The following is a 25,093-nucleotide window of genomic DNA, read 5'->3' on the forward strand; positions in this document are numbered from 1 at the left end:
ACACTTTAACTGTCTGATAATAATCTTTATCAGACAGTCTATGATCAGGAAATGTTATATTTTTGTCTTTTAATATGTAATAACTTAAATATTTAAATGTATTTGAATAATCTTTTGGGCACATGAGAAAATACATTACCAAACATGACTGGAAGCGCTGTCCAATGCCTTTCGCCTCAGCTAATAAAAAAACTACAACTACCAGGGAGCACCGAGTCTCCCAGTTTCCGATTTACCGTTACCACGGGAGACCGAGGGAAGCTACAGGCTCTGAGCACCCAAGGCAGCCACCATTAGCTACGAAACATCGATTTTGAACTGTTTTCCAATATATTTGCTGATTTAACGTACTTTATCTGCAGGGAATCTTTAAATTTGTGAGTCATGATTTTATGAACGTCTCTAGCTGACGGTAACAGTTTACCATTGGCCACTTAACACTAGCCGCTAACTAGCTAAGTCAGCAATCTATGCTAAAGTAATCGTCACATTCACCAAATGCTGGAGCCTGGAAATTTCAATGTGCCTGTTATTTGTGTAATGTAACATTATCGCCACAACCATGTTTATATACCTCAGCAAAAAGGTAAGTTCGCAGTTATCTGACACAGCTCACTGGCCACAAGTACGCCAGGAGGACGTAGTGTTGGGTAACAGTTATCTCCCGTGTCTTGTAGATCGCTATTCCCAATAATATCCATCTAAAATGTGTGTCTTGGAACAAAGATCAAGGCTTCATCGCTTGCGGAGGAGACGATGGTCTTCTGAGAGTACTGAAGCTGGAGACTCAGACAGGTAAGATAGTTAAAAAGGTGCACGACTAACAGAGGCATGCACAAAGAAGGATTTCCTGCACCTCAGAGAAACCCTTTAATGGTTAGAGAAAGTAAACAATGATTTGCGTTAACGTTAACAACTATAAACACGTGCAACTAGGATGACCAGGTGTCCTCTTTTTTTTAATGTGCGACTGCAAGGTAATTAATGTAAGATTATCCTCCAAAACTAAAAATTTAAACAGCATCCCACCTTTTGATTGGCTTTACAGGGTCTCAGTAAAACATGGCACACTCAAAGGAGCTTTAATCATCTTTCTTTTCCATTTTTAGTGTTCCATTCATCCTTCATCAGTTTGTCTTGACCATGTCTACGTGACTAAATTGACTAATTGATGCTGCCGTCTAATTGGTTGATGATATGTTTATGTTAAATGATAGTTGAATAGGTTTACCTAATGGGTGTACCTAAGAGCTATTTTGCATAAACAACCTGCTTGTCACTGGTAGCATTACAGTATATTGATGTCACATTGTCGCAATGACGAATAACACCCCATACATTCAGCTGTGTGCATTTGTTACAGTCCAAGTTGTTATGTAATGCAAATGTGATTCGGATTTAAGGTATTTTGAAATGCTCTTAAAGCGTCTTGGAAATCGTTTTACACTTTCATAATACTGTTGGCTCAGCTCTTGTGCCGCTATGTTCAGTCAACCTGCTGTTGTTAGTTAGGGCCACTGTTTCTTAATGTTTGAGAAAATGTGTGAAATGATTGATGAAATTAGTGTTTTTTTTGTCTGCTGCATTTTATAAGCCCTTTTATTAAATTATGTTTTATTTTTCTTTATTAATTTATACATTTGGACATTTATTGCATAATATTGTGATTTTATTATCCAATTCAGGGTCAGTTGGTGTACCTACACCAACTTTCACAGGGCAAGAGACTAGGTATATCCTAAACAGGTTGCAAGTAAAAAAAAAAAAAAGAGAAAAAACAAACAAAATTTGATCAGTTTCAGCATCTTATGTCTTATTGTCTTTGTAGATCTTTTTGCATGATTTTTAAATCATTACTTTCATATTTACTTGTCCAAACCTATTTTGGGAAACATGATTGTATATTTGCTAACCATTATAAACACCTCTGGAACTACAGTTACTTGGTGATGATCTGATCTCTTTTACCGTCCTTTGTAAACAGATGATGCTAAACTTAAAGGTCTTGCTGCACCCAGTAATCTTTCAATGAACCAGACTTTAGAGGGACACAGTGGTGAGTTATTTTGTATTAAGTATTTTTTGGCCAGTTTTAGTTATAGGATATTAGTATTCACAATTCTAAAATGAGACATCAGAAAATGATCTAATATTCAATAACTGCCTCCCATGCAGGTGCAGTGCAAGTGGTCACGTGGAATGAACAGCATGAAAAGCTGACGACCAGTGATCAGAATGGACTCATCATTGTGTGGATGCTTTATAGAGGTGATTATTCCATCCAGCTTGTACTGCTGCTCCTGGTGCAGCAGTATAAGCAGAGACACCCAGACCTCCCTTTCCCTGACCACATGCTAAAGCTCTTCCAGGAGAAGACTCAGGCGTTCCCAAGCTAGCCAAGTGTTGATTCTGTTCATGTTGATGTAGCGTCTTCAGTAGGAGAAACGTTTTATCACTCATCTAAGTGACTTCTTCAGTCTCAGCTGGGTGCAGGTTTCCCCAGGCTTGTAAACAGTACATTTGCATTATGAAACTAGCACCACTGACATACAAAGGACTGTGAGGTCCGTTTCTTGATCATTAATATGCAAATTGTCATGACCGTTCATGAACTACTGATCAATGGCAATTGATCAGTGGCCATGAGTACCATTCACAGAGAGTTGGGTAGTACCTTCGATTAAAGCATTGTAAGATGGTGAAAGACGCACCCTCAGGGCCTCCCATCAATTCAGAAATGGTCTTTCCCTTTTTATGTAAATGGTCTCCTTGACTACCCGCTCAAACCAGCGTTCCTCCCTGTCCAGGATGTGTACATCCTCATCATTGTCCTGGCCTGAGGAGTTAGCTCGTTTGTGTTGTGCCATCCACTTAGCCAGAGATTGTCTGGCTTCCCCGATGTTTAAATCATGACAATCCTCCTGGGACTTTACAGCGCACACTGAATTACTCTGTTTGTGCCGGGGAACCCGATCTTTGGGGTGGACCAGTTTTTGGCACAGCATGTTTTGGGCTTTGACAGCCACAGAGACACGGTGTTTAGAGAAAACGTGTCTCAGCTGTTCCGATACTCCAGACACATAAGAGATCACTAAAGGTTTTCGATTGGGCAGCAGTTGTCTTTTTTCTCTCCTGGATTGCTCGGAGCTTTCTTTAGGTTCCTTCCCAGCTTTGACAAATATCCAGCTGGGATAAGCACATTTACTCAGGGCCCTCTTGATATGATGTTCTTCTGCTTCTCTGGCCGCTGTATCTGTGTTGTAGTGTCCTGATGACACCCAGTTTGTGCTCCAGTGGATGATGAGAGTAAAACTTTAAATACTGATCCGTATGCGTTGAAAGTTGATCTCACAGCCCACATCCTGCCAGTGTCTTCCAGGTTACTTCCTTCAGAATCCCACAAGCTCGCCAAGCTTCATAGGGCTCCTTCCACAATCTGGTTCACACTTGGTTTCGAACTCATACAGTAGCTCAGGTTCCTTCCTCATCAGATAGGTGAGATTTAATGTCCTTATAAGCAGTTTTAGTAATTGGGGAGCGAGCCATTAGAGCCTCTGACCCTGACATTGACCTTGGGTGTGACCCAGTCGACATGGCATCAGATACCTATACCCCCTCTTATGGGTGGTGGATCCACAGGAGAATGAGGTCGTCCGTCTTTTGCGCTGAGCCAAGCCCAAGTTGTCAGGCAGTCACGCTCAATTACATACTTTCACTCTGTGTCTGGGTACAGCGTGACCCAATGGTAACCACATGCCGGACAGAGTAAGTATGTCCTTAGTTCTTTTCTTTATTAGCATTATTTGATCATTACTGCATGCAGGCAAAATACAGAAACAGGTAAAAAAAAACAAAAAAACATGTCTTTAACATTTTTTTTTGGTCTATTAAGGTGCATGGTATGAAGAGATGATCAACAACAGGAACAAGTCAGTAGTGAGGAGCATGAGCTGGAATGCAGATGGTCAAAAGATCTGTATTGTGTATGAAGATGGGGCTGTCATCGTTGGATCTGTAGATGGTAAACTGCTGCTTACTTAACAAAAATAATATTTGTGGAATTTTCTGAGTATGTAAATATGAATATATCCTTTATTATATATCCTCATCTCTTAAGGAAATCGGATTTGGGGTAAGGAGCTAAAGGGAAGCCAGCTTGCTCATGTGGCATGGTCGCCGGACAGCAAGATACTCCTCTTCGGCATGGCAAATGGTGAAGTACACATCTATGACAATCAAGGAAACTTCATAGTAAGTTTGTAAGCTTAAAAACAGTTAATTCTGTATGCTACTAGAATAGCTTTGCATGATTCAGAGTTGAACATAATGCTGTTTTTTCTTATAGTTATAGTTCCTTATAGTTGAGCAAGTTAATGAATTGTCATAAACTCTAGTTTTCTAGCTACCTTAATTGTTTCCATCCCCATCTCTGCCTCTATTCCACTGTGATAAAGTATGACAGAAACTAGCATGACCATAAATAAACATGAAAACCAGCTGAGACTCGATATTAAACAAGTGCATATAAAAGTATTAAATAATGCAACTATAATATTTATTTTTTTTATTTTACTTCACTGTGACTCAAGCAGAGGACGGATATATGCTAACTCTTATTGACTCGTGTTGGCTTTCAGATGAAAATGACCATCAGCTGTCTTGTCAATGTGACTGGAGCTGTCAGTATAGCAGGTATCCACTGGTATGCAGGAAGCGGGGGTTACGTCGAGCCGGACTGTCCATGTCTCGCCATCTGTTTTGACAATGGAAGGTGTCAGATCATGCGTTATGAAAGCGATGAAAGTAAGCCACAAAAACAAAATTTAATTTCAAATTTCGTCACTCGTGTTAAATTAAACCTTTTTACAGTTCTTTTTTTGGTGCTCATACCCCTTTTCTTCAGACCCAGTGTGCATTGATACTCTGATGAATGTGGTCAGTATCCAGTGGAACCACTGTGGCAGTGTGCTGGCAGTGGCCGGTTCCCTTCGAGGTGCAATGGAGAAAGAGTTCAATGTGGTGCAGTTCTACACTCCGTTTGGAGAGGTGAGCATTATGGCTTTGATATAAGATGGGATTTTGCTGTTCTATATACCATCTGGTACTGTCATTTGGATCCAGGTTAAGCATGCATGGGGAGCTGATATTGTTGGAAATCTTGGCTCAAAGTTCACTGATCAGAGGAGCCTGATTTTTGACTTACATAATTTTATCTAGACTTTCAACACATTTTGTACTGCTTAGTACAATAATCAGTAATCCTCAGTAATCTACGAAAGGGCAACAATATCAGCATGATCTCAGTACTGAGGAGAGTCTGTACCATAGAACGGATTTAATCGATAAAGAAGATTTTACTCTGCAGCAACAAGCAAACAAACCCACTACACCAAATTAGTTTGTCTTCAACCATCTCTCCTACAAATGCACACTTTTTTCTTTTAAGCTAGCTTTGTGTAGGGGACCGATGGGTCATTTCAAGAAAATAAGTTTACAGTTGAAACACTGAAACTTAAAAAACCTGAAAAAGATGAAAAACCACTCTTATTCATATACAAAAATGGGCATTTCATATTCCACAGGTCTGATGAAAGAGTCAGTTTATAAAGATAACAGTCTTCCTGCAAGTCTCTAGACAGTGGAATTAGAACAGCAATTTTCTTTTTATTGTTGTTGTTGTTTTTTGTTTTGTTTTGTTTGTTTTCACTTGCTTGTCAGCAATGCAAACCAAACTCTGGATATAGATGTACAGGGACGATTCCAGGGAAGCAGTAGTGCAGTCTATTAGTCAGTCCCAGTGGGTGTTGGACTCCACCCACAAGTACAAGCCAGCAAGAGCTTGAGAGATGGATCGGTGCAGCATCAGTATTGTGGATGTGGATGCTGTATCAGTCTGTTTTGGTGAGGAGAGTTAAAATGTACTTCTGCTGTCACCTTTGACCACTGTTGGTAGTTACTAAAGAATAAAGTCTGGATATCTTTGAAATAAGTGTCAGAAAATGGATAGACAGTGTTCTTAAAGACAGCCAAACACTGTCTTTTAACTTTGTGCACATTTTGGACTGAAACCATTGTGATTACTGAGAAGAACTCTTTGGATGTTTGTACTTCACAGGTTTGGTTAGTTGAAGTGATATTAAAAAGTTGTGTGACATTTTTTTCGTTAATGATCTTCTTTGTCTGTGCAGCATCTTAGAACTCTCAAAGTGCCTGGGAAGCAGATGTCAGGAGTTGCCTGGGAGGGAGGAGGGCTGCGCATTGCCCTGGCTGTGGAGTCCTTTATCTACTTTGCCAACATTAGACCAGATTATAAGGTGCATGCCAACACATGTGATTCATGAAAAATGTCTTTTGCCCTGGTGAACATGATGGTAAATCTCTAGGTTTATCATTGTTTGGAAGGTTTAATCTGCTTTGATAGCTAAAACAGTAGAGCTAAGCAGTCTATGATCATATGTCTGGGTTTAGCTGTATCTATCCATCCTTTTTCTGTCTTGTAACAGTGGGGCTACTGCTGCAGCACGGTGGTGTACGCCTACACAAAGCCAGAACGCCAAGAGTACTGCGTGGTATTCTGGGACACTAAAAACAATGAGAAGTTTGTCAAGTATGTCAAAAGCTTGATGTCCATCACCACCTCTGGGGACTTCTGCATCCTGGCTAGCAAGGCAGATGACACCCAGCCTCAGGTATGAGCGCCTATAGATTACATGACCTTAAAGTGATAGTAGAAGCAACCAAAATACTGACAGATCTCTGCTGTTTTCAAACACTACAGACTACTTTAATACACAAATTACTACTCTGTATGACTTTAAAGGTACTTTTTGTAATTACCCTCTGCAGAATTTTACTGAAAAATTTGCCACCAGGGGGAAGCCATTTACAAGTGGGTGTGTTCTGCTCTCTGATGTGTGCTACAGTGTAACTTTTGATATTATGTTTTAGCTTCTCACCAGGCGTTGCCTCTTCCTTGGCCACCACTGCAAATAAGAATATGTTAAATAAAGGTTCCACAGACTTACAGTGCTAGTCTTCTACTGGTGCTATTTGGAAAATAGAGCACTAATTTAACTAGTTTTTCTCTTCAACACAGCATGCACATTTTGGAAGTAAAGTCATAGATCTATGACTTTACTATATGATATTATTTCTTTAAATTGTGCTGATAATTTTTATTTTTGTTATTTTTGAAAGTTTAAAAATAATTCTTAAACACAAGAATTTACAAAAAGTATCTTTAAGGTTCATACTGAAGGGCTGGGCGATATGGACCAAAATTAGATGGATGGTTGGATAGCGAGAAAGAGAGACAGAGACAGAGAGGGTTTATTTAGATGGCTTTACATTCCATCAGACCGACTTAGAGACACGGGGGAAACAAATGCTAACAAATTAGCTAACTATAAGAGCTGCAAAACAAAGAGTTAATTTATACCCAGAGTTAAGTTATTTTAACAAAATTAAAAATGACATAAGAAAAATTTTAACAAAAACTTAAATATAACTAAACAGCATAAATCATTTTTACACTACACATTCCACATTGCATTCCCTATAAGGAATACTGAATGAGTTAAAGTAAATTAAGTTCTGAACATAGACAGGTTAACATTAAGTTAACTTCTCTAATAGAACTCATGTAGATTCAATAAATGTCAGATGTAATGAGAATGTATGAAAACAAAAATTTTCTTTTGTTACTTTGTTATTTCTGTTTTTATTTATTAATTGTTGTTTTTAAGTTTTTATGCAGTGTAACTAAGATAAAGATAATTAAAATGTGTTGTGTAGAGTATTGGTGCATAAAGTTACCAACTTTATAGTCTGCAAATGTGGCCAGGGTTTAAACATGAATAAGGCACATGCCATTTTCTGAGTGATAAAAATGATTGTTTTTAATTCCTTGGCTTTGAAGAGTAATTTCCTTCTCAGTGTGCTCCAACTGCAAAACCTTGTTTGCTAAAATTTTAAGTTATTATTTGTTGTTGGACCAGAACTTCAGGTTCTGAGAGTTGGATACAAGCACTGGTGATTCTTTACATTGCTATGAAATTATGTTGCTATATCTTTTAAAAATCAATATATCGCCCAGCCATAGTTGTAGAGTTGGAGAAATCCAGCAACAGAGGTAATAAAAACAGTGGATTTGGACTAGTGTGAGGATCACAAATGTTTCTCTGCTGTTTTGCCTCCTGTTTTTTCTAATCCGTCGCCACACAGGAGGATGCTGAGGTAGAATCTGCGAGTCATGGGAGGGTAATGTACAATTTAAAAGCTCACACCCCCAAAAAAGAGGACAATTTGTTATGACATAAAGTTTTAAATTGACCTGCAGGATAATGTCACTCCATTTTGTGTTTTTCAGTATGTCCTGATTTTGTTCAACTCCATCGGGACACCACTTGACTCAAAATACATAGACATCGGTGAGTTTCATATGATGAGAAATACTTGTGGTGCAGCATTGGTATGATTAAGGCCACTGTTTGTCTTTAAGTCAGTGTGAGAGATCACACCACATTCATAGAGACATAGCTTACATCCTACCTCCAGCCACCCAGCTTCCTTTAGCACTGAACACTGGCTGCCTTTATGTTGCTCAGTGGGCTTTGCATATCCCAACTTGATAAACAGCGTTAAATGAAGTGTGTGTCAAACAGTAGGTCTGGAGACTGTTTGAGAATTTCTCCACAAAATTTAACTTGCAGAAAATGTTCAAGGTGTGCTGTGAGATTACTGCTGTCACCCACAATAACCTTGAGCATCTGTATGAAATGAGGGTCCTCTCAAGGGCACAGCATGCTTTTACATATTGAGACCCTGATGTTTTAACCACGGAGAAGCTTTGATCTTTTCAGAGCTGGCACTGTTAGATTCACACAGTCCCATGCTGTTATATATTTTAATCTTCTCCCTCATGTGATGCTCACTTTTTTATTTCTTCAGATCCAATGTTTGTTACCATGACTAAAACCCACGTTATCGCTGCATCCAAAGAAGCTTTCTACATGTGGCAGTATAGAGTGGCAAAAAAACTGACTGCCCTGGAGATCAACCAAGTGACAAGAACAAAGAAGGAGGGAAGGGAAAGGTGAGCTCACATGTTGCAAACTGGTCACGGGGACTGGACGGGTATAGAACAAAGCCAGGTATTAGCCAGAGAGTAAATCATGGAAAGATACGGGAAGGCCAGGTCACCACAGTGTTAGAATCTGTGAGCCAGTGGATGAAACCACAGGTTTACTGTCTCACTGTTGCTGTGTGAGACTTGATAATGACGGTGCAATAAAAAGGCTTCATTCATGTGAGTTTCCAGACCAGCGGCTTGGTGTGAACTAATGTTCTGCCAGATCTATCCTAACACCTGGATTACAAGTCACGTCAGGTGAACTAGAAGCTGTTTGCCTGTCTGGCTGTCTGTCTCTGTGGCTCCTTCTCATGTGTTCTGACTTCCTGCACCTCCAGGGTCTATCACATCGACAGCACTCCATCTGGAGCTAGTGACACCAGCCCAGATTTCACAAAGGCCTTCACAGTAAGAACGTTGTGTATCTCCTGTCTTACATTTCAATAAAGTGACACTTCTTCTGTTCTAAACTTAACACTTATTATCTGATTACATTCAAATTAAACACTCTTATCTCTGAACTCTCAAGTGTTTCTGTTAATGCAATTAAAATATACAGATATATGGCTTTAAAAGTACTTATTTAACTACTGACTGGTGAGAAAAGGATATTTTTTATAATTTAAAGTAAGATGGATTATTGTGATTCTCACGTTGTGTATGTGCACTTATGTTTTATTTCAGGCAACTCGAGATCCCATCTGTTGCATTACAGCTACAGATAAGACCCTGATTGTGGTATGTACAAACCTGAATTTATAAAAGATGCACATGAACAAAAATACAGACCGCAGAAACTTAACAACCTCACACCCCCAAATACAGCTGATTAAAGCTGTAACTATTGCATGTGAATTGTGTGCCTCCTTTCTCTCTGTCTTGTGCTCAGCCTCCCCAAGTAAAGTCTGAATGTGAAAACATTTCTTCATAGTTAAACAAATATTAACCAGAGTTTTCTTCAGTCTGAGAGGCTGGTCTGTGACATGATTAAGCTAGCTATAACTGGAGTTGATTCATATGAATATGTTGTTTTATATGTTTTTTTATATAATTTGTATATGTGAATATTCATGTTTTCTTTGCTTGCTGTATCCACGTCAGTCTGGCAATGAACCATATAATGGAATCAAGAGTAAAATAACTGTGTGTACGTCTTCACAGGGTCGTGAGTCTGGCACCCTCCACAGATACAGTCTCCCAAATGTTGTTCTCGTCCAGAAGTACACTTTGAACAACAGAGCCCATTATCTCTCCCTAAACTGCAACTCAAGGTAAGTGTTGGTGTTTTATGGTGTTACAGGTTAGCACCAGTAACAGGTGTGCTTTACTGAGTAATTTTAGGTTGTATTTTTGAGTCTAATGTCGTCGTGTATAATGCTTATTTTTCTTCAGTCGTCTGGCCATAATCGACATCGCGGGTATTATGACTCTGTTGGATCTGGAAGTTCACACTTCCACAGATAATGGGACTGGAAACCAGCCATCCACAGGAGATCCATCTAAGTTTGAGCGCAAAGATGTTTGGGACATGAAGTGGGCAAATGATAACCCTGATCTGTTTGCTATGATGGAGAAGACCAGGATGTATGTATTTAGAAACTTAGACCCAGAGGTGAGTCCTTAAGTAGTATGCCTGATGTACAGCTCCAACTTAGACTGCACTAACATTAATGTTATTCTTAGTGAGGGTAATTTGTTTATTTAAAAAACAGGAACCCATCCAAACATCTGGATACATCTGCAACTTTGAAGATCTGGAAATCAAATCTGTCCTACTTGATGAAATCATGAAGGTAAATGTCTGAAACAAGTTGCATGAAGCCCAAATATAATATGTAATGCAGTCATATTTATTTTTAACTATGTTTACACAAGTATGTCTGTTTTTGAAAGACTATAAGATGTTAAGGGTGAATATGTAGGCATTTTATTTGGAAAGTTCAGTGCTAGCTAGCTAATCTTGACTCAGCTCAGCCGACTCGGACAGGTCGGTTTTAACACGTATCCACATCATTCAGCTGCTTTTCCAGCGAGTTCCTCATCCTGCACTCAGTCTACAGTTCAATCGCCCTGCATAGGAGCTGTGACAGTAGTTTTCACTTGCTCTGCAAACTGCACAGACCATTACTCTTAACTGCTACAGGTTCTGGTCAGACTGACCAACAGCAGTTTGACACTGTGACCTTGGCAATCACCTAAATTATTGACTATGCCATGGCCCCAGCGACTGAAATTTCAAAATAAAATATTTGACACTGCTATTCTTAATTATCATTTAAATAAGGAATATTCCATTACAGGATCCAGAGAGACCAAACAAAGACAACCTCATCAACTTTGAAATCCGCTCCCTGAGAGACAGTCGGGCACTGATTGAAAAAGTGGGCATTGAAGAAGCTTCGCAGTTCATTGAAGACAATCCTCATCCAAGACTTTGGTAATTAAAAAACTTTCCACCTCTGTTCTTAATTCAATATTGTTTTTTTAAATATATATATGTAGTAATCAAGTCTTTATTTTATCCTTTTCATTCTTTCAGTGTTCTGCTACAATTTCCTTTTGCAGTGATTAAATTTTCTTTGCATGTTTTGGTGCTACATTATTTCTGTAAGCCAAAGAACACTCTCCTTTCTAAATCTGCCAGGCGTCTGCTTGCTGAGGCAGCCCTCCAGAAACTGGACCTTAAGACGGCTGAGCAGGCTTTTGTCCGTTGCAAAGACTATCAGGGCATTGAGTTTGTCAAGCGCCTGGGAAACTTGCAGAGCGAGCCAATGAAGCAGGCTGAAGTGGCGGCTTACTTTAGCAGGTTTGAGGAAGCTGAACGCATGTACCTGGATATGGATCGCAGGTACTGTGGCTTTTTCTGGTATCCCAAAAAAATCTCCCTACTACCTCCCATTTAAATTTCCTGTAGTGAAGTGAATTATTAATGTTGCTCCAGTACATATTTCTTCCCCCATCCTGTGAAATATGGTGCAAAATGACCATGTCTGTCACTGCAGGGATCTCGCTATCAGTCTCAGAATCAAGCTTGGAGACTGGTTCAAAGTGTTGGCCCTGCTCAAAAGTGGTTCTGGGGACAGTGATGATGCTCTGCTTGAACAAGCCAACAATGCCATTGGAGACTACTATGCTGACAGACAGAAGTGGTATTGAAGTTTTATTCACCCCTTTTTTCTGAGGTTGTTGATTCTCTCTTACAATCTAATCTTCAAGTGTTACTGGTTTCATTTTTTCATTTTTTAAACTTTATGATACATGCCCACAGAATCTGTCATTTTCATCCTTCATCCTTTATAGTCTATCAAATCAGATCTGCAGTGCATTCATTTGTGCGGATGGGATGAGGTGGCCAGTTCTCAGTTGAATTAAGTTGAACTTCAGGCTACTTTATGCAAACTAGAGGTGTCCTGTGTAACCGAGTGCCTCTGGATACCTGCAGACAACTTTTAACACATATGCAACCACTTCATGTTAATAATGAAGTGGCTGCTAAGATGTTATGTTAGGCCTTTTCAATCTGATCCTGAGCAGAATGTAATTGAGGAAGACATTACTCGAAATAAAAATGGAGACAATCATGGAGGCAACGAGATGAGAGGGTCTGCGTCGACTGCTCCTGTATGCCAGCCATGAGGAGAGGTGTATATCTGGTCATCAGTTGTTAGACCTCAAATTGTGGCTCTGACCTCTGTTGTTTGTGATTATTCATTTTAGAGATTATGTGCTCCTGTCATACAGTCATCAGATGTGTCTGTCAGTCTGAACAGCTGGCTCAGTCTCACTCGGAGAACACTGGATTTAAGAGCTGACTGAACTGGCATGTAGTGACTATTGTTTCACTTTCAGATTGATTGTCAGCTGATTGTTTACTGCTGTGCAGGAGACTGTCTAATATTTTCACATCTTTTATATTTCGTAAACCATTTTTAACTCGTTATCCAAGTACACTCCTTGTTGGAGAAAATTGTTGGGAAAACATTTGATTTAATCTGAAGCACTCGAACTCTTGGTTGGCAAAATGGATCAGCTGGATTGGGAGAGAAGTGCAGAGAACAGCCGCAGCTTTTTTCCCCCCTTTTTTAAAAAAAAACAAAAAACTTTAAATATGATTTCTTTTCAAGGGTCAGTGCTGTGCAGTACTATATTAAGGGTCGTAACCAGGAGAGACTCGCCGAATGCTACTACATGCTAGAGGACTACGATGGCCTTGAACGTTTGACCGCCGCTCTGCCAGAGAATCATAAGCTGTTACAGGTGAATCAGATGCTCTTGGATCAAATATATATATATATTAGGGGTGCAACGATACTCGTATCGATATTGAACTGTTCGATACAGTGCTTTCGGTTAGGTACCCATATGTATCGAACAATACAAAATAAATTTTTAAATTGTTTTATCAACTTTCTTTCTGACGATGCTGTCTGTGCTGAGCGCTCAGTGGATCTGCGCTCGACAGTGCAGCCTAGGCGGAGTAGTGGAACGCAGATTCACTGAGCGCAGGGCAAGCTAGCGAGACAGAAGTTAAGCTCTCCTTGCAACATGGCAAATTGAACCTCCCCCACCCTCATTCAGATCTGGCGTTTGGAACTATTTTGGTTTTCATGTGAGGTATGACCCTGAAGGTAAGCGTCATGGACTAAAGTAAAACAGTATGTTGGATGTGCCACGCAAAGCTCAATTACATGGGTGGGAGCTAGTGTGTTAGCGCAGTTAGCTCATTAACGTGTTGGCTGTCCAGCCCCATGCACGGGCCATCTGTGGTAGCTCGTTAACGGAGATTTGCCAACGTCATTTCAAAGAGATTTACGCTGACAGCACTAGTGGGAACACAACAAATATGACTGCACATTTACACCGACATCATCCTAGTGCAAAGACAAGTGGAAGCAGACAAAAACAACAAGCACGCATGCTACAAACTTTACCCGAGTTATTTAGACAGCCGTTAGCACATGATTCTTCTTATGGGGACCTGATATGTTTAATATGCTGCTGAGAATATAGCCCAGAAGAAGCATATAGTATAGCTTTTATTTTGGAAAGAGCCATTTCTCTGTAATAAACTCTCTTTTCCAAAGATGAGTGATTCCTCAATCAGATACAGGGCTCACAAAATCGCCTGCCCGACGTCCCGGGGCTAGCGATTCTTCCAGTCGGGCTACCAAAATCTATCTCTGCCCTGCCCGTCGGGCTATCGTAGGAAGGAAAAATATATGTCAATGGTTTTGCATTCTTTCGGAAATGTAGCTGGGTAATTATGTCATTGGCATCGGTGAGCCACTGCCAATATGTGACATATTGAAATCGCGTTTGAATTTGCGCTTGTTTTTTGCTTTCACTTTGCAATTGCGCGAACTGTGTATTGGTGAGTGATGATAATTTGTGCACCAATTCCTCTGACATCGTCTTATCAATCGTTAGCTTACTATGCAAACATGACAAGTGAAATCTCCTGCAGCAAGCTTAAACATGTGAGAGGTTGATCGCGCAGAGAATCGCTGAGCGTTATGTGAGTGCGTGTGTAAAAGCAGCAGGATATATATTGTAGCGGGTCAGGGCTGTTCGGGGTTCTGTTTGTACAGTTATGTTTTGTTTATGTTGCCATAGTGACGGGTGACGCCCTCTCGCTGCGACGGTGTGTCCTTCCGGGGTCAGAGGGCGCCCTGTGTGTTGTTGTTGTTGCTGTGCTGTTGCCACGCTGAGCAGTTAGCTAGCGGCAGTGTTCTTCTGCAGATGTCAATAAACGGCTGTGCTCCCTGGCTAGCTCACGGGAAGCAAGACCAAACGATACCTCAGTCTCCTCCTTGTCTGAGCTCGCCACATTGGTGTCAGAAGTGGGATGATGGTGGCACCCCATGTTCTGACCCGAGTGACTTTTCCCCCCTCCGGTCGTGACCGGCCGGTGCGCCAAAAGAAGGCACTTGGACATTTGCAGGACTTTGTGTGGGGTAATGGGGTCGTCGGGGACGACTGACCCCTTAGGTGGGGGCTATGTAGCGGGTCAGGGCTGTTCGGGGTTCTGTTTGTACTGTTATGTTTTGTTTATGTTGCCATAGTGACGGGTGACGCCCTCTCGCTACGACGGAGTGTCCTTCCGGGGTCAGAGGGCGCCCTGTGTGCTGTTGTTGTTGCTGCTGTGCTGTTGCCGCGCTGAGCAGTTAGCTAGCGGCAGTGTTCTTCTGCAGATGTCAATAAACGGCTGTGCTCCCTGGCTAGCTCACGGGAAGCAAGACCAAACGATACCTCCGTCGCCTCCTTGTCTGAGCTCGCCACATTGGTGTCAGAAGTGGGATGATGATGGCACCCCATGTTCTGACCCGAGTGAATTTTCCCCCCTCCGGTCGTGACCGGCCGGTGCGCCAAAAGAAGGCACTTGGACATTTGCAGGACTTTGTGTGGGGTAATGGGGTCGTCGGGGACGACTGACCCCTTAGGTGGGGGCTATGTAGCGGGTCAGGGCTGTTCGGGGTTCTGTTTGTACAGTTATGTTTTGTTTATGTTGCCATAGTGACGGGTGACGCCCTCTCGCTGCGACGGTGTGTCCTTCCGGGGTCAGAGGGCGCCCTGTGTGTTGTTGTTGTTGCTGTGCTGTTGCCGCGCTGAGCAGTTAGCTAGCGGCAGTGTTCTTCTGCAGATGTCAATAAACGGCTGTGCTCCCTGGCTAGCTCACGGGAAGCAAGACCAAACGATACCTCCGTCTCCTCCTTGTCTGAGCTCGCCACAATATTTTAGTTCTGCTGAGCCAAATAAGACAGGTCAGGGTGAAGAAGTGACAGCCAAAGAAAAGCTTACCACAAAACGGAAAAGTTATGACAAATCAGACTATAAGGCAAAAAGAAAGTGCAGCTTTATGGTTTCATGGACAAAAGAATTTCTGTGGCTGCAATATGACAAGTGAAATAACCAGGGCTGCACATAAGTGGTCCGCAGGTGCGCATTCGCTGTCAAAATAAAAAACGGGCACAAGATAAGAAGTTGCAACACGTGTTTACATACATAAGATTTTCAGGAGGAGGACAGACATTTGTTTAGAACTCTTAAAGATGTCGAAGAAGCAAGCTCCTTTAAGCAATTACTGTGATGTTCCTCCACCTCCAAAGTAATGTCAGAAGGAGTCCGAACCACAAAAGAAGCATGTATTCTCGGAAAAGTAGTTGCAGGAGGTGAGCTGGCTTCAAACAAATGATGAACGCAGAGAGATGTGGTGCGGAATGTGCCGTGAAAATTTAATAAATGAAAAATTAAAAAGGCATGAACATTTTTTTTGTATCGAAAAAATATCGAACCGTGACACCAAAGTATCGAACCGAACAGTGAATTTTGTGTATTGTTGCACCTCTAATATATAGATAGATAGATAGATAGATAGATAGATAGATATGTACAGTGCCAGTTTCTTTAAATATGTTACCTTAAATCACAATCACTCTTCAACATCTTTTCTATATTTATGCTGTAGGAGATCGGTCAGATGTTTGCTACAGTTGGCATGTGCGAACAGGCTGTGAACGCCTACCTGAAGTGCAACCAGCCCAAAGCTGCCGTCGATACGTGTGTCCATCTGAACCAGGTGAGAGGTGGAAAGAAAAACTTTGGCGCCACAATTTCTGAGCAACGCTGAGTGATTTACAGTCAGTGAGCCTCCTGCTGTCCTCCCACTCCCAACCTATGCCTGAGTGATATTTAGCTCCGGGGTGTGAATGCTTATCTCAAAGTCACTGGACTCTTCCAGTGTAAATGTTGGCCCAGGAAAATAGGAACGACACCTGAAAAACCAAGGATGGAGCTGTCTTACAGGTAGATTTAGTTTAAAGGATGTTAAATCTGTGCTTTATTGGCGGTCTCCTCTTCTAAAAGAATATGTCATTAGGAGCCCCAGCTTCCTTCCTTAAGGGCGGTTTCTCCTGCTGTGTTAATACTGCACATTTGACAAAAAAACAGGCAAGCTGTCAGCTACTTTGCCTGTAACCATCTTGTTGTCTTAGATCCCAGATCTCTGAAAAACAGTGTTTGTGCCTAAATTGTCCAGATCTGCTCTCCAAACCCGTCACGACACACTGCTGTTGCTTTTGTGACGAGATAATTAAGAACAGCAGTGTTACATCCGAGTAATGCCCATTGGATTCGGGATATTAATTGCAGTTCTAACATGGATTCATGTTAAAAACTGTGATTTCTCATAATAATTATAGAAATACATTATTTTTAAATGACCATTTTCTCTCGAAAGTTTTTTATTTTATGGTTTAATCATAAATTTACAAAAACAAAAAACTTTTGCCCATGAGAGATTCAGTTCTGATCATTCTTTTTGTGACAGATTCTATAGGTATACATACTGAAAATCTCAGCACTTCCCAGAAATAATAGCTTATTGTAATCTCCCTGCTGGGAGGCATTGTACACAGAGGGACAACACAGAGAGACAAACAACCAATAGTCATTTTCACACTTACAGGCAATTTGGAAACACTAATTTACTTATCTTGATGAACATGAACAACGTTTGACAGTAGTAGGAAGCAGAGGTGGGACCAAGTCATTGTTTTGCAAGTCTCAAGTAAGTCTCAAGTCTTTATCCTCAAGTCTCAAGTCAAGTCTCAAGTAATGTCAGGCAAGTCAGAGTCGAGTCTCAAGTCACTGGTGTAAAAGTCCGAGTCAAGTCACAAGTCTGAAACTTTGAATTTCAAGTCCTTTCGAGTCTTTAAAAACCCCCCGAAAAAAAGCATGTTGCAGTTATGCTAAATGTAAATATTAGACCATGTAATTTTTAAATCTGTGTTTTTCTCAACACATGACAAAATAGTGAACTTAGAAAATATACACAAATTGTGAAATTGCACCTCTTTAAAATGCAGCTCAATTAAACCTAGCTCCAAGAATAATTTTCACCGACAGTTCTGAGATAAGCTGCATGTTATTCTTGGATGCGGTTGTAGGACCGGCTTTAAAATCGCATGACAAAAATATCATACACATTAAAAAAAACTGTATCACCAACGTAGCCTGGACAACATTTGCTAGTTAGATGAAGTCAGCTATCTCATTGTAGCATATTTATATGCATATTTATAATCATACGGTTCTTGGAGTGAGTGCATACACTCATGAAGTTTAGTAACTTCAGGTCACTGCAACAAGCCCAGGTACAGTTTACCGACGGATGGGTAGAGGACCTTGAAATGCACCGTGTAGAAAGCAAAGACCATCGTACGTATCATAAGTTTACCAGTCTCACAAATCGTCTTCATAAATACACATTCGTTAACCGTTTATAAATAGGACCTTTGAGCTCAACGGTAATTAATTAGCAGTGGAAATAATTTCTGGTAGCATCACAGAAATGTAGCAGTGACAATAATACTGTATGCTGTAATCGTACTGGACAATTAGTGATACAAAACAACTGTTTTATCCTGTGAATAAAAGTATGTGTTTTTGTCAATGTACCATAATAACAGAAGCGAAACGCAATATTGTGTCAGGACAATTTACTATTTATGCACAACAAGCAAAGGAGCATAGCGCGACAATTTCTGTTCAGCGCTAGACTTGCTTGTAACCTATATCACTAATTATGTTAAGAAAAATGACGCATTAACTACAACAGCAGACTGACCTTTGTGTAAATGCTTGGAGCAGACTAACCTGTGAGCTGGAGTGTTCTAGGACGTTATATTTGATCTTTGAATGGCTGCAATCCAGTCGCCTCTTTGTTACTTCGGAAACATGGTTTGAACAATTTCTCTTCAACGACGTAATCCGATAACAACCGATCTCTTTACCCGTCGGCTTCCCGTGGCTGTCATGCGACCGGCTATTGCAGTTAATAATACAACAGCTTCTTGACATTTTTGTGTTTCTTTTTATCGCTGTATAACTGATTTCAATTGAAAGCCTGCGTGCGCTAGTACCGCTTGCCACGAGTTCCCAGAATCCTTTGCGGTTCTACCCGTGAATGACGTCACATTTTCAATCTCTATATAATATGCGTGTTAAATTTTATATTTGGGGTAAAATATCAAGTCTTTTCAAGTAAACTGGTTCAAGTCCAATTCAAGTCCCAGGTCATTGGTGTAAAAGTCCAAGTCAAGTCACAAGTCTTACAACATTTTTTCAAGTCAAGTCTAAAGTCATAAAATTAATGACTCGAGTCTGACTCGAGTCCAAGTCATGTGACTCGAGTCCACACCTCTGGTAGGAAGTACCTGGAGGAAGCTCGCACCCACATGAAAAAGATGATAAAAAGACATATTTACTTTTTTTTTTTTATTTGTATTGAATGTTTTTCCTGCAGTGGAACAAAGCAGTGGAACTTGCCAGGACACACAATATGAAGGAGATTAAATCTCTCCTTTCAAAATATGCGTCACATCTTTTGGAGAAAAATAAAACTCTGGAAGCAGTGGAGCTGTATCGAAAAGCTCACCATTTTCTTGATGCAGCCAAACTCATGTTTAAGGTAAGTCAACATTCTTTTTCATGTAAACCAGCTTTATAGATTAATTTTAAACACATATATAATTTTTATTTTGCTGTATGTTTTCATTAGTCAAGTTAGGTCCTACATTTAATATGGACTTAAATTAGAAAGTCCTTAAAAAGTTAAATGTACCATGCCTTTACTCACACTTTGCCTCAAGTTTGCCAAAGTGTATTAACTCTTTACGCCTTGAAAGCCTACTAGGAGCATCCCTTAACGATATTTCCTGAATGGTTCCTGTCATATTTCAGGCTTTTTTTATAAAACAAAATGACTGGGTTTGCATGAGATGTCAGTGAGGGTGGTCTCTGTTTGTGCAGCTACGTTTTGGGGGAAAAAAAGAGAAACTAAAGGTCGTCAGATCACGTTTTTATTGAGGTCATCAAATATTATCTTTTTGGGAAAAGAGTTAACAAATAAAGATTCTGGTTTGTTCCATGAAAGATTAGTCAGTGCTTTGCAAATTATGTTGACACAGAACAAATCACATCGGGAAGATAGGCCTGGTATAAACTTGAAATAAAGCAAATAAATAATACTTGTTGATGTAATACATTTGCAAAAGTTCTGAAAACATGTTTTCACTTTGTCACTTTACGCAACTGAGTGTAGGTTGCTGAGAAAGAAAAATACGCCTCTGTCAGTGCGCCCCAGGGTGGCTGTGGCTACAATGTAGCTTGCCATCACCAGTGTGTGTGTGTGTGTGTGTGTGTGAATGGGTGGATGACTGGATATGTAAAGCGCTTTGGGGTCCTTAGGGACTAGTAAAGCGCTATATAAATACAGGCCATTTACCATTTACCATTTTACATTTGTGAAAGTGTGGCTTATGTTTGCAGATAGCAGATGAGGAGGCAAAGAAAAGGACACGACCTCTGAGGGTGAAGAAGCTCTACGTGCTGGCAGCACATCTAGTGGAAAATTACCACAAGCAGGTGAAGACGTCACAGCAGAGCAAAGGCAAAGGAAAGAAGACGGAGGTAAACCATGTACACACGTACTATTCCAAATCTTTCCAGTGCATTAGACATTTTTCTGCTGTAACTGTTTGAATAAATTATTTGTGATGTGTTTCAGAGAAAAGAGTCATTCTTGTGCTTATGTGGAAAGACGTCATCTGTTTGTGTACAGAGGTTTGTGTTCATATCATTGTGTGTATCTTTGTCTGTAATTAGGCAACGCATGCACTTGCTAGCCTGCTGGAGGAAGATGCAACATCTGCAGACAATCGCATTGTGGACAATGCCTGGCGAGGAGCGGAGGCATATCACTTCTTCCTGCTCGCTCAGAGGCAGCTGTACGATGGCTACTTGGAGAATGCCATGCGCACAGGTGCCAAATCACTCCTGTAGTACTTATTATATTACTTACATTATATAATCATACTTTATATTCTAATATATACACATTGATTTACCTTTTTTGTTTTTCTCTCTAAAATGTGAGAATTTTCTGCTTCTCTTTTTAAAAAACTGATGCAAATGAACTTGGTTTTGTACTTTAAGTCGAATACAAAATACCAACAAGAAACCTTTCTGCTGTTCTGTTTCTGCTGTTTTAATCTGCTGAATTCTTAAACTGTACGAAATTGAGAGACAGTGAAAATATTTTTTTTTGACTACACGAGCATTTTTGCATGTTTTGTACTGTTCTTTGTGTCTTTTAAACAGTGTGTTAGGGCTGAGCAATTAACCAAATGTCTATTTTATCATTTCCATATGCTCCAGCGGTGTGATGAAAAAATCACTGTGATAAATTTTTCCCATTTTCCCTTTCAGCTTTTTTCTTTACAGCTCATTTCCTTTACCTCTGTTGGATTTTTTTTGGACCAGCAGTGTGGCCCAAAATTACTGTAGTTATTATTTGCTTATTTAATAATGGTCATAATTGAGAAACTCTCTCATTTAGTGTAACATATTTCAAGACTGCTTATTAGGCTAAAATGTTGCCCTGTTAATCTAAATCTCATTATAGCCAATGGGGCGTTGCCAGGAGATTCCCAGTTGGCATGAGGAACAGCCATCAAAAGCAGCAATATTATAAAAACAGGAATGAGTTTACAGAACTCACCTTCTCTCTGTCACCCTTACCTATAGACCTTTATGCTCTCGCCACAGTGTCCCTAAAGGTGCACAAAGGCTTGCCCTTCTCTCTCTAAGCAAGACATGGAGTGTCTACAGTGCGTGCTTCTCTACAAATAAGTTTGGACAAGTCATCAGGTGTAATGGATTGTCAAAGTTCGTTCCTGTTTCTTTCATTTAAGGAATATTTCTAAATTGCGACATATGGTCTCCTTAGCTGAACTGGAAAAAATTGTCCATGCATTTGTGTCATCGCGTTTAGATTATTGTAATTCCCCGTTTACCAGCTTGGATAAATCATCTCTTTCTCGCCTCCAAGCTATACAAAACGCAGCAGCCAGACTACTAACTCGCTCTAGCAGCTCACATCACTCCTATTTTATGTTCTTTACATTGGCTCCCAATAGATTTTAGAATTCGTTTTAAAATTATTGTTTTAACGTACAGAGCACTAAATGGCCAAGCCCCAGATTATTTATCCAAGCTTCTCACAAAATACACTACTGCTCGCCGTCTCCGCTCACAGACTCAGTTTGTTGGTTGCTCCCAGAACACGTCTGAAGACAAAAGGGGGCGGAGCCTTTCAGTCTGTGGCACCAAGGCTGTGGAACAGTCTACCTCTACAACTATGTTTGGTTGACTCTGTGGAATCCTTTAAAAAACAGTTAAAAACTTTACTGTTTAAACAAGCTTTCTGTTGACCAATGCTTTTTACATTTTTATATTTTTAATTTACATTTAAACTCTATATTGTGTATATTGTGCATTTTGCTATTTATCGCACTGTTTATTTTAATCTCTGTGTGCAGCGCTTTGTGACTACCTGTCTATGAAAAGCGCTTAATAAATAAACTTTACTTACTTACTTAAAGGAAAGGTGTAAGCAACAGGGAGAAAGTAAGGAAAGAGATGCAGCTGAAAAATAAGTGCCAGCTAACAATGGATTTTTCACAAACGTGCATAGCAAAGGGCAGATGGTGGAGAGACTGAAGGAAGAACTCTTCAGTCATAAGCACAAGTTAAAAATGGGTTGTTGCTTTTTCTTTTTTTTATATTGCTGTGGCATATGTTCAATTTCATGTGTTTATGTCGTTTTTCGATTCTCTTTTGAAACACTGTCGTTTGTGAGAAGCAAATCATTTTCCTGGTCACGTCTGCTGGCCTTTCATAGATCTTGACATGGAGCTGAATGGTCGTATGTCTACAGTGCAAACATTCTTTGCATAGATAAGCATATTTTTACCAGATATGCAAAAAGTTCTTTTGGTTAACCGTAATCCTTCTTCTAAATTTAACATTAATCATCAGCTGCAGTGAAGCCACTTAGCCTCGATTTATGAAGGAACGATCGCAGATTAGTGCCTTGGGAAATGATCAATTTTATTTTTTCATTTACATATCTTTTGGTCTTTGGCGGTTTTGTAATTTCACTTGTCCTATACTCAGCATAAGCCTGACTTTTCACTATTTATTATTAATTGATTTTGTTGGTTTTTGTTTTGTTTTTTTAAGCTCTTCACCTGCGTGAGTATGAGGACGTGATCCCTCCTGTGGACATCTATTCTCTGCTTGCTGTCTGCTCTGCAGCCAACCGCGCCTTTGGCACCTGCTCACAGGCCTTTATTAAGCTGGAATCCCTGGAGAGTCTTGATCCTGAACAGCGGCAGGCCTATGAGGATCTGGCCTTGGAGATCTTTACAAAGCACAGCCCAAAGGACAGTCGCATGATCGAGTGGAACGCATCATCAGAGGGGTGAGATTTATCGCTAATTAACTTCAAACTCTATCATCAAACTGAGAGCAGCGTCATCTCCCAAAGTTGTGAAAATTATGTCTAGATGTAAACTTTTTTTATTTTATTTTACTGTTATGTTGATTTTGGCGATGATAGTTGAAAGACATGGTGGAGTATAAAGTTTGTAGCTGGTTAGTTGATTAGCAAGCTTCATCTCTAAGCAGTGCAGTGCAATGAACAGATACAGTTACCTTGTAATTACTGCAAAGTAACCAACAAGGGAAGTCTGTGAGGACTAGTGGTCATTAGAGAAACTGCAGCTATTAGCCCCAAATGTTGTGTTGTGATTCATCTCCTTAGGTTTATGAAATAAACTAAATCTAGAACTACAAAACGAGAAAACAGCCACGACTCAAAACCAGAACCGAAGTTAAACACATTTAAAATGGAGCACCGAAAGCAGGAATCAGTGGCCTAAACTTCTGGTCTTTCCTTTGTAGCCCTTTTACTGGTGCATTGTTTTGATGACAGTATGACCTGAAGCAGCTTTCTGTCTTTTGTTTTTTTCTCCTTATTTTGTCAGGATGGAGGAAAGATTTCGCACTTGCATCGTAACTGGTCTGCCTGTCCAGGAGTACAGTTGTTGGATTTGCAGTGTGTGCAAACACTGCGCTCATGATCAAGAAATCAGCAAATATAACTGCTGCCCGCTGTGCCACACTCCTATACTGTAAAAGGAGAACAAAAGATGAGAAAATATAAGTTATTTTCATAGAAAACAGAGAAATGTTAAATCATTTTAACTACTTTCAGGCTTAAAGTTTAAAGTTAAAGTTCCTGAACAGGCAGCTACAGAGGAGCTACCAAAACAAGATTCACCCTAATCTTTGACTTTTACTATAAGCAGTGTAAAATACTTTGGTTCTTTGTATCTATTTTCACGTAAATAAATAATTCTGTTAATAAAACAGCTTAAACTGTTTCTTTGTTCAACCGGAGGAGACGCCAATGCTGAACCATGTTGAAGATCTCTTCAACATGGTTCAGCATTGGCGGAGACGCCAATTGGCGGAGACGCCAATTGAGTTAAGTTAAGCCCACTCTCTTAGCTGGGCCGGTGTCTTCACAGGAGAGCAGGAGAAGGTGGCCGGGGAATGGGAAGTGTGGGCATCTCCTGTGTTAAACTGCTGACTTCATGACCTGGAAGAGCTGGAAAAGAGAGAGACAAGGTTAGCACCAAGACCTTTTAAAGAAGACATTTCTAACATAAATTGGAGCAGAAAACGTGCAAAGTGGTGCAAAAAAAAAGTCACCAGAATGCAAGAAAAGAAGTGTCTCAGTACTCCTCAGGACTAAGTGCATCCAGCCACATGAAATCTCTCTTTGTGTGGTCGCCAGGGCACAGCTTCTGTTATCCATTTTATTTTTAGTACATGGAAGAAGATCGAAATTTTCGAGGTCTGTAATTTCACATAAAAAGAAAAACTACAGAGCAAGAGGAGAGGGATCAATTTTTAAGAAATAAAACTCAAAATGTGTGAGTTTAGGCTCAGATGTTAAAACAAAAATATACAAGAATAAACGATGAAATTTTGGGGTTTCATTGCACAAGGCTGGTTCAATCTCCTCAGCCTGCACATGTCTGTGGCTGTATATTG

The 25,093-nt window shown here is 40.2% G+C and overlaps 1 protein-coding gene across 2 annotated transcripts; it reads left to right on the top strand.

Moving 5' to 3' along the window:
• The first annotated feature begins 242 nt into the window (after nucleotides 1-242).
• Nucleotides 243-24,403, top strand: wdr35 (WD repeat domain 35). 2 transcript variants are annotated; one of them, XM_085442368.1, is made up of 28 exons: nucleotides 243-586; nucleotides 678-795; nucleotides 1,985-2,056; nucleotides 2,176-2,268; nucleotides 3,893-4,021; nucleotides 4,118-4,251; nucleotides 4,638-4,803; nucleotides 4,904-5,046; nucleotides 6,189-6,314; nucleotides 6,504-6,689; nucleotides 8,224-8,259; nucleotides 8,369-8,429; nucleotides 8,950-9,094; nucleotides 9,469-9,538; nucleotides 9,815-9,868; nucleotides 10,292-10,401; nucleotides 10,523-10,742; nucleotides 10,843-10,923; nucleotides 11,431-11,567; nucleotides 11,775-11,978; nucleotides 12,133-12,279; nucleotides 13,255-13,387; nucleotides 16,596-16,706; nucleotides 19,434-19,598; nucleotides 20,459-20,599; nucleotides 20,795-20,951; nucleotides 23,213-23,453; nucleotides 24,019-24,403. In XM_085442368.1, the coding sequence occupies exons 1-28, from the start codon at nucleotides 563-565 to the stop codon at nucleotides 24,167-24,169; spliced, it is 3,555 nt and encodes a 1,184-aa protein (XP_085298494.1). In that variant the 5' UTR covers nucleotides 243-562; the 3' UTR covers nucleotides 24,170-24,403. The 2 variants fall into 2 exon arrangements, with proteins under 2 accessions (XP_085298494.1, XP_085298495.1); XM_085442369.1 differs by lacking the exon at nucleotides 8,224-8,259.
• The last annotated feature ends 690 nt before the right edge of the window (nucleotides 24,404-25,093 follow it).

This window comes from Copadichromis virginalis, linkage group LG19, assembly GCF_057382275.1.
Source record: "Copadichromis virginalis isolate Kocher_CV1m ecotype Utaka linkage group LG19, C_Virginalis_male_GT1.1, whole genome shotgun sequence".
Classification (NCBI taxonomy): Eukaryota; Metazoa; Chordata; class Actinopteri; order Cichliformes; family Cichlidae; genus Copadichromis; species Copadichromis virginalis.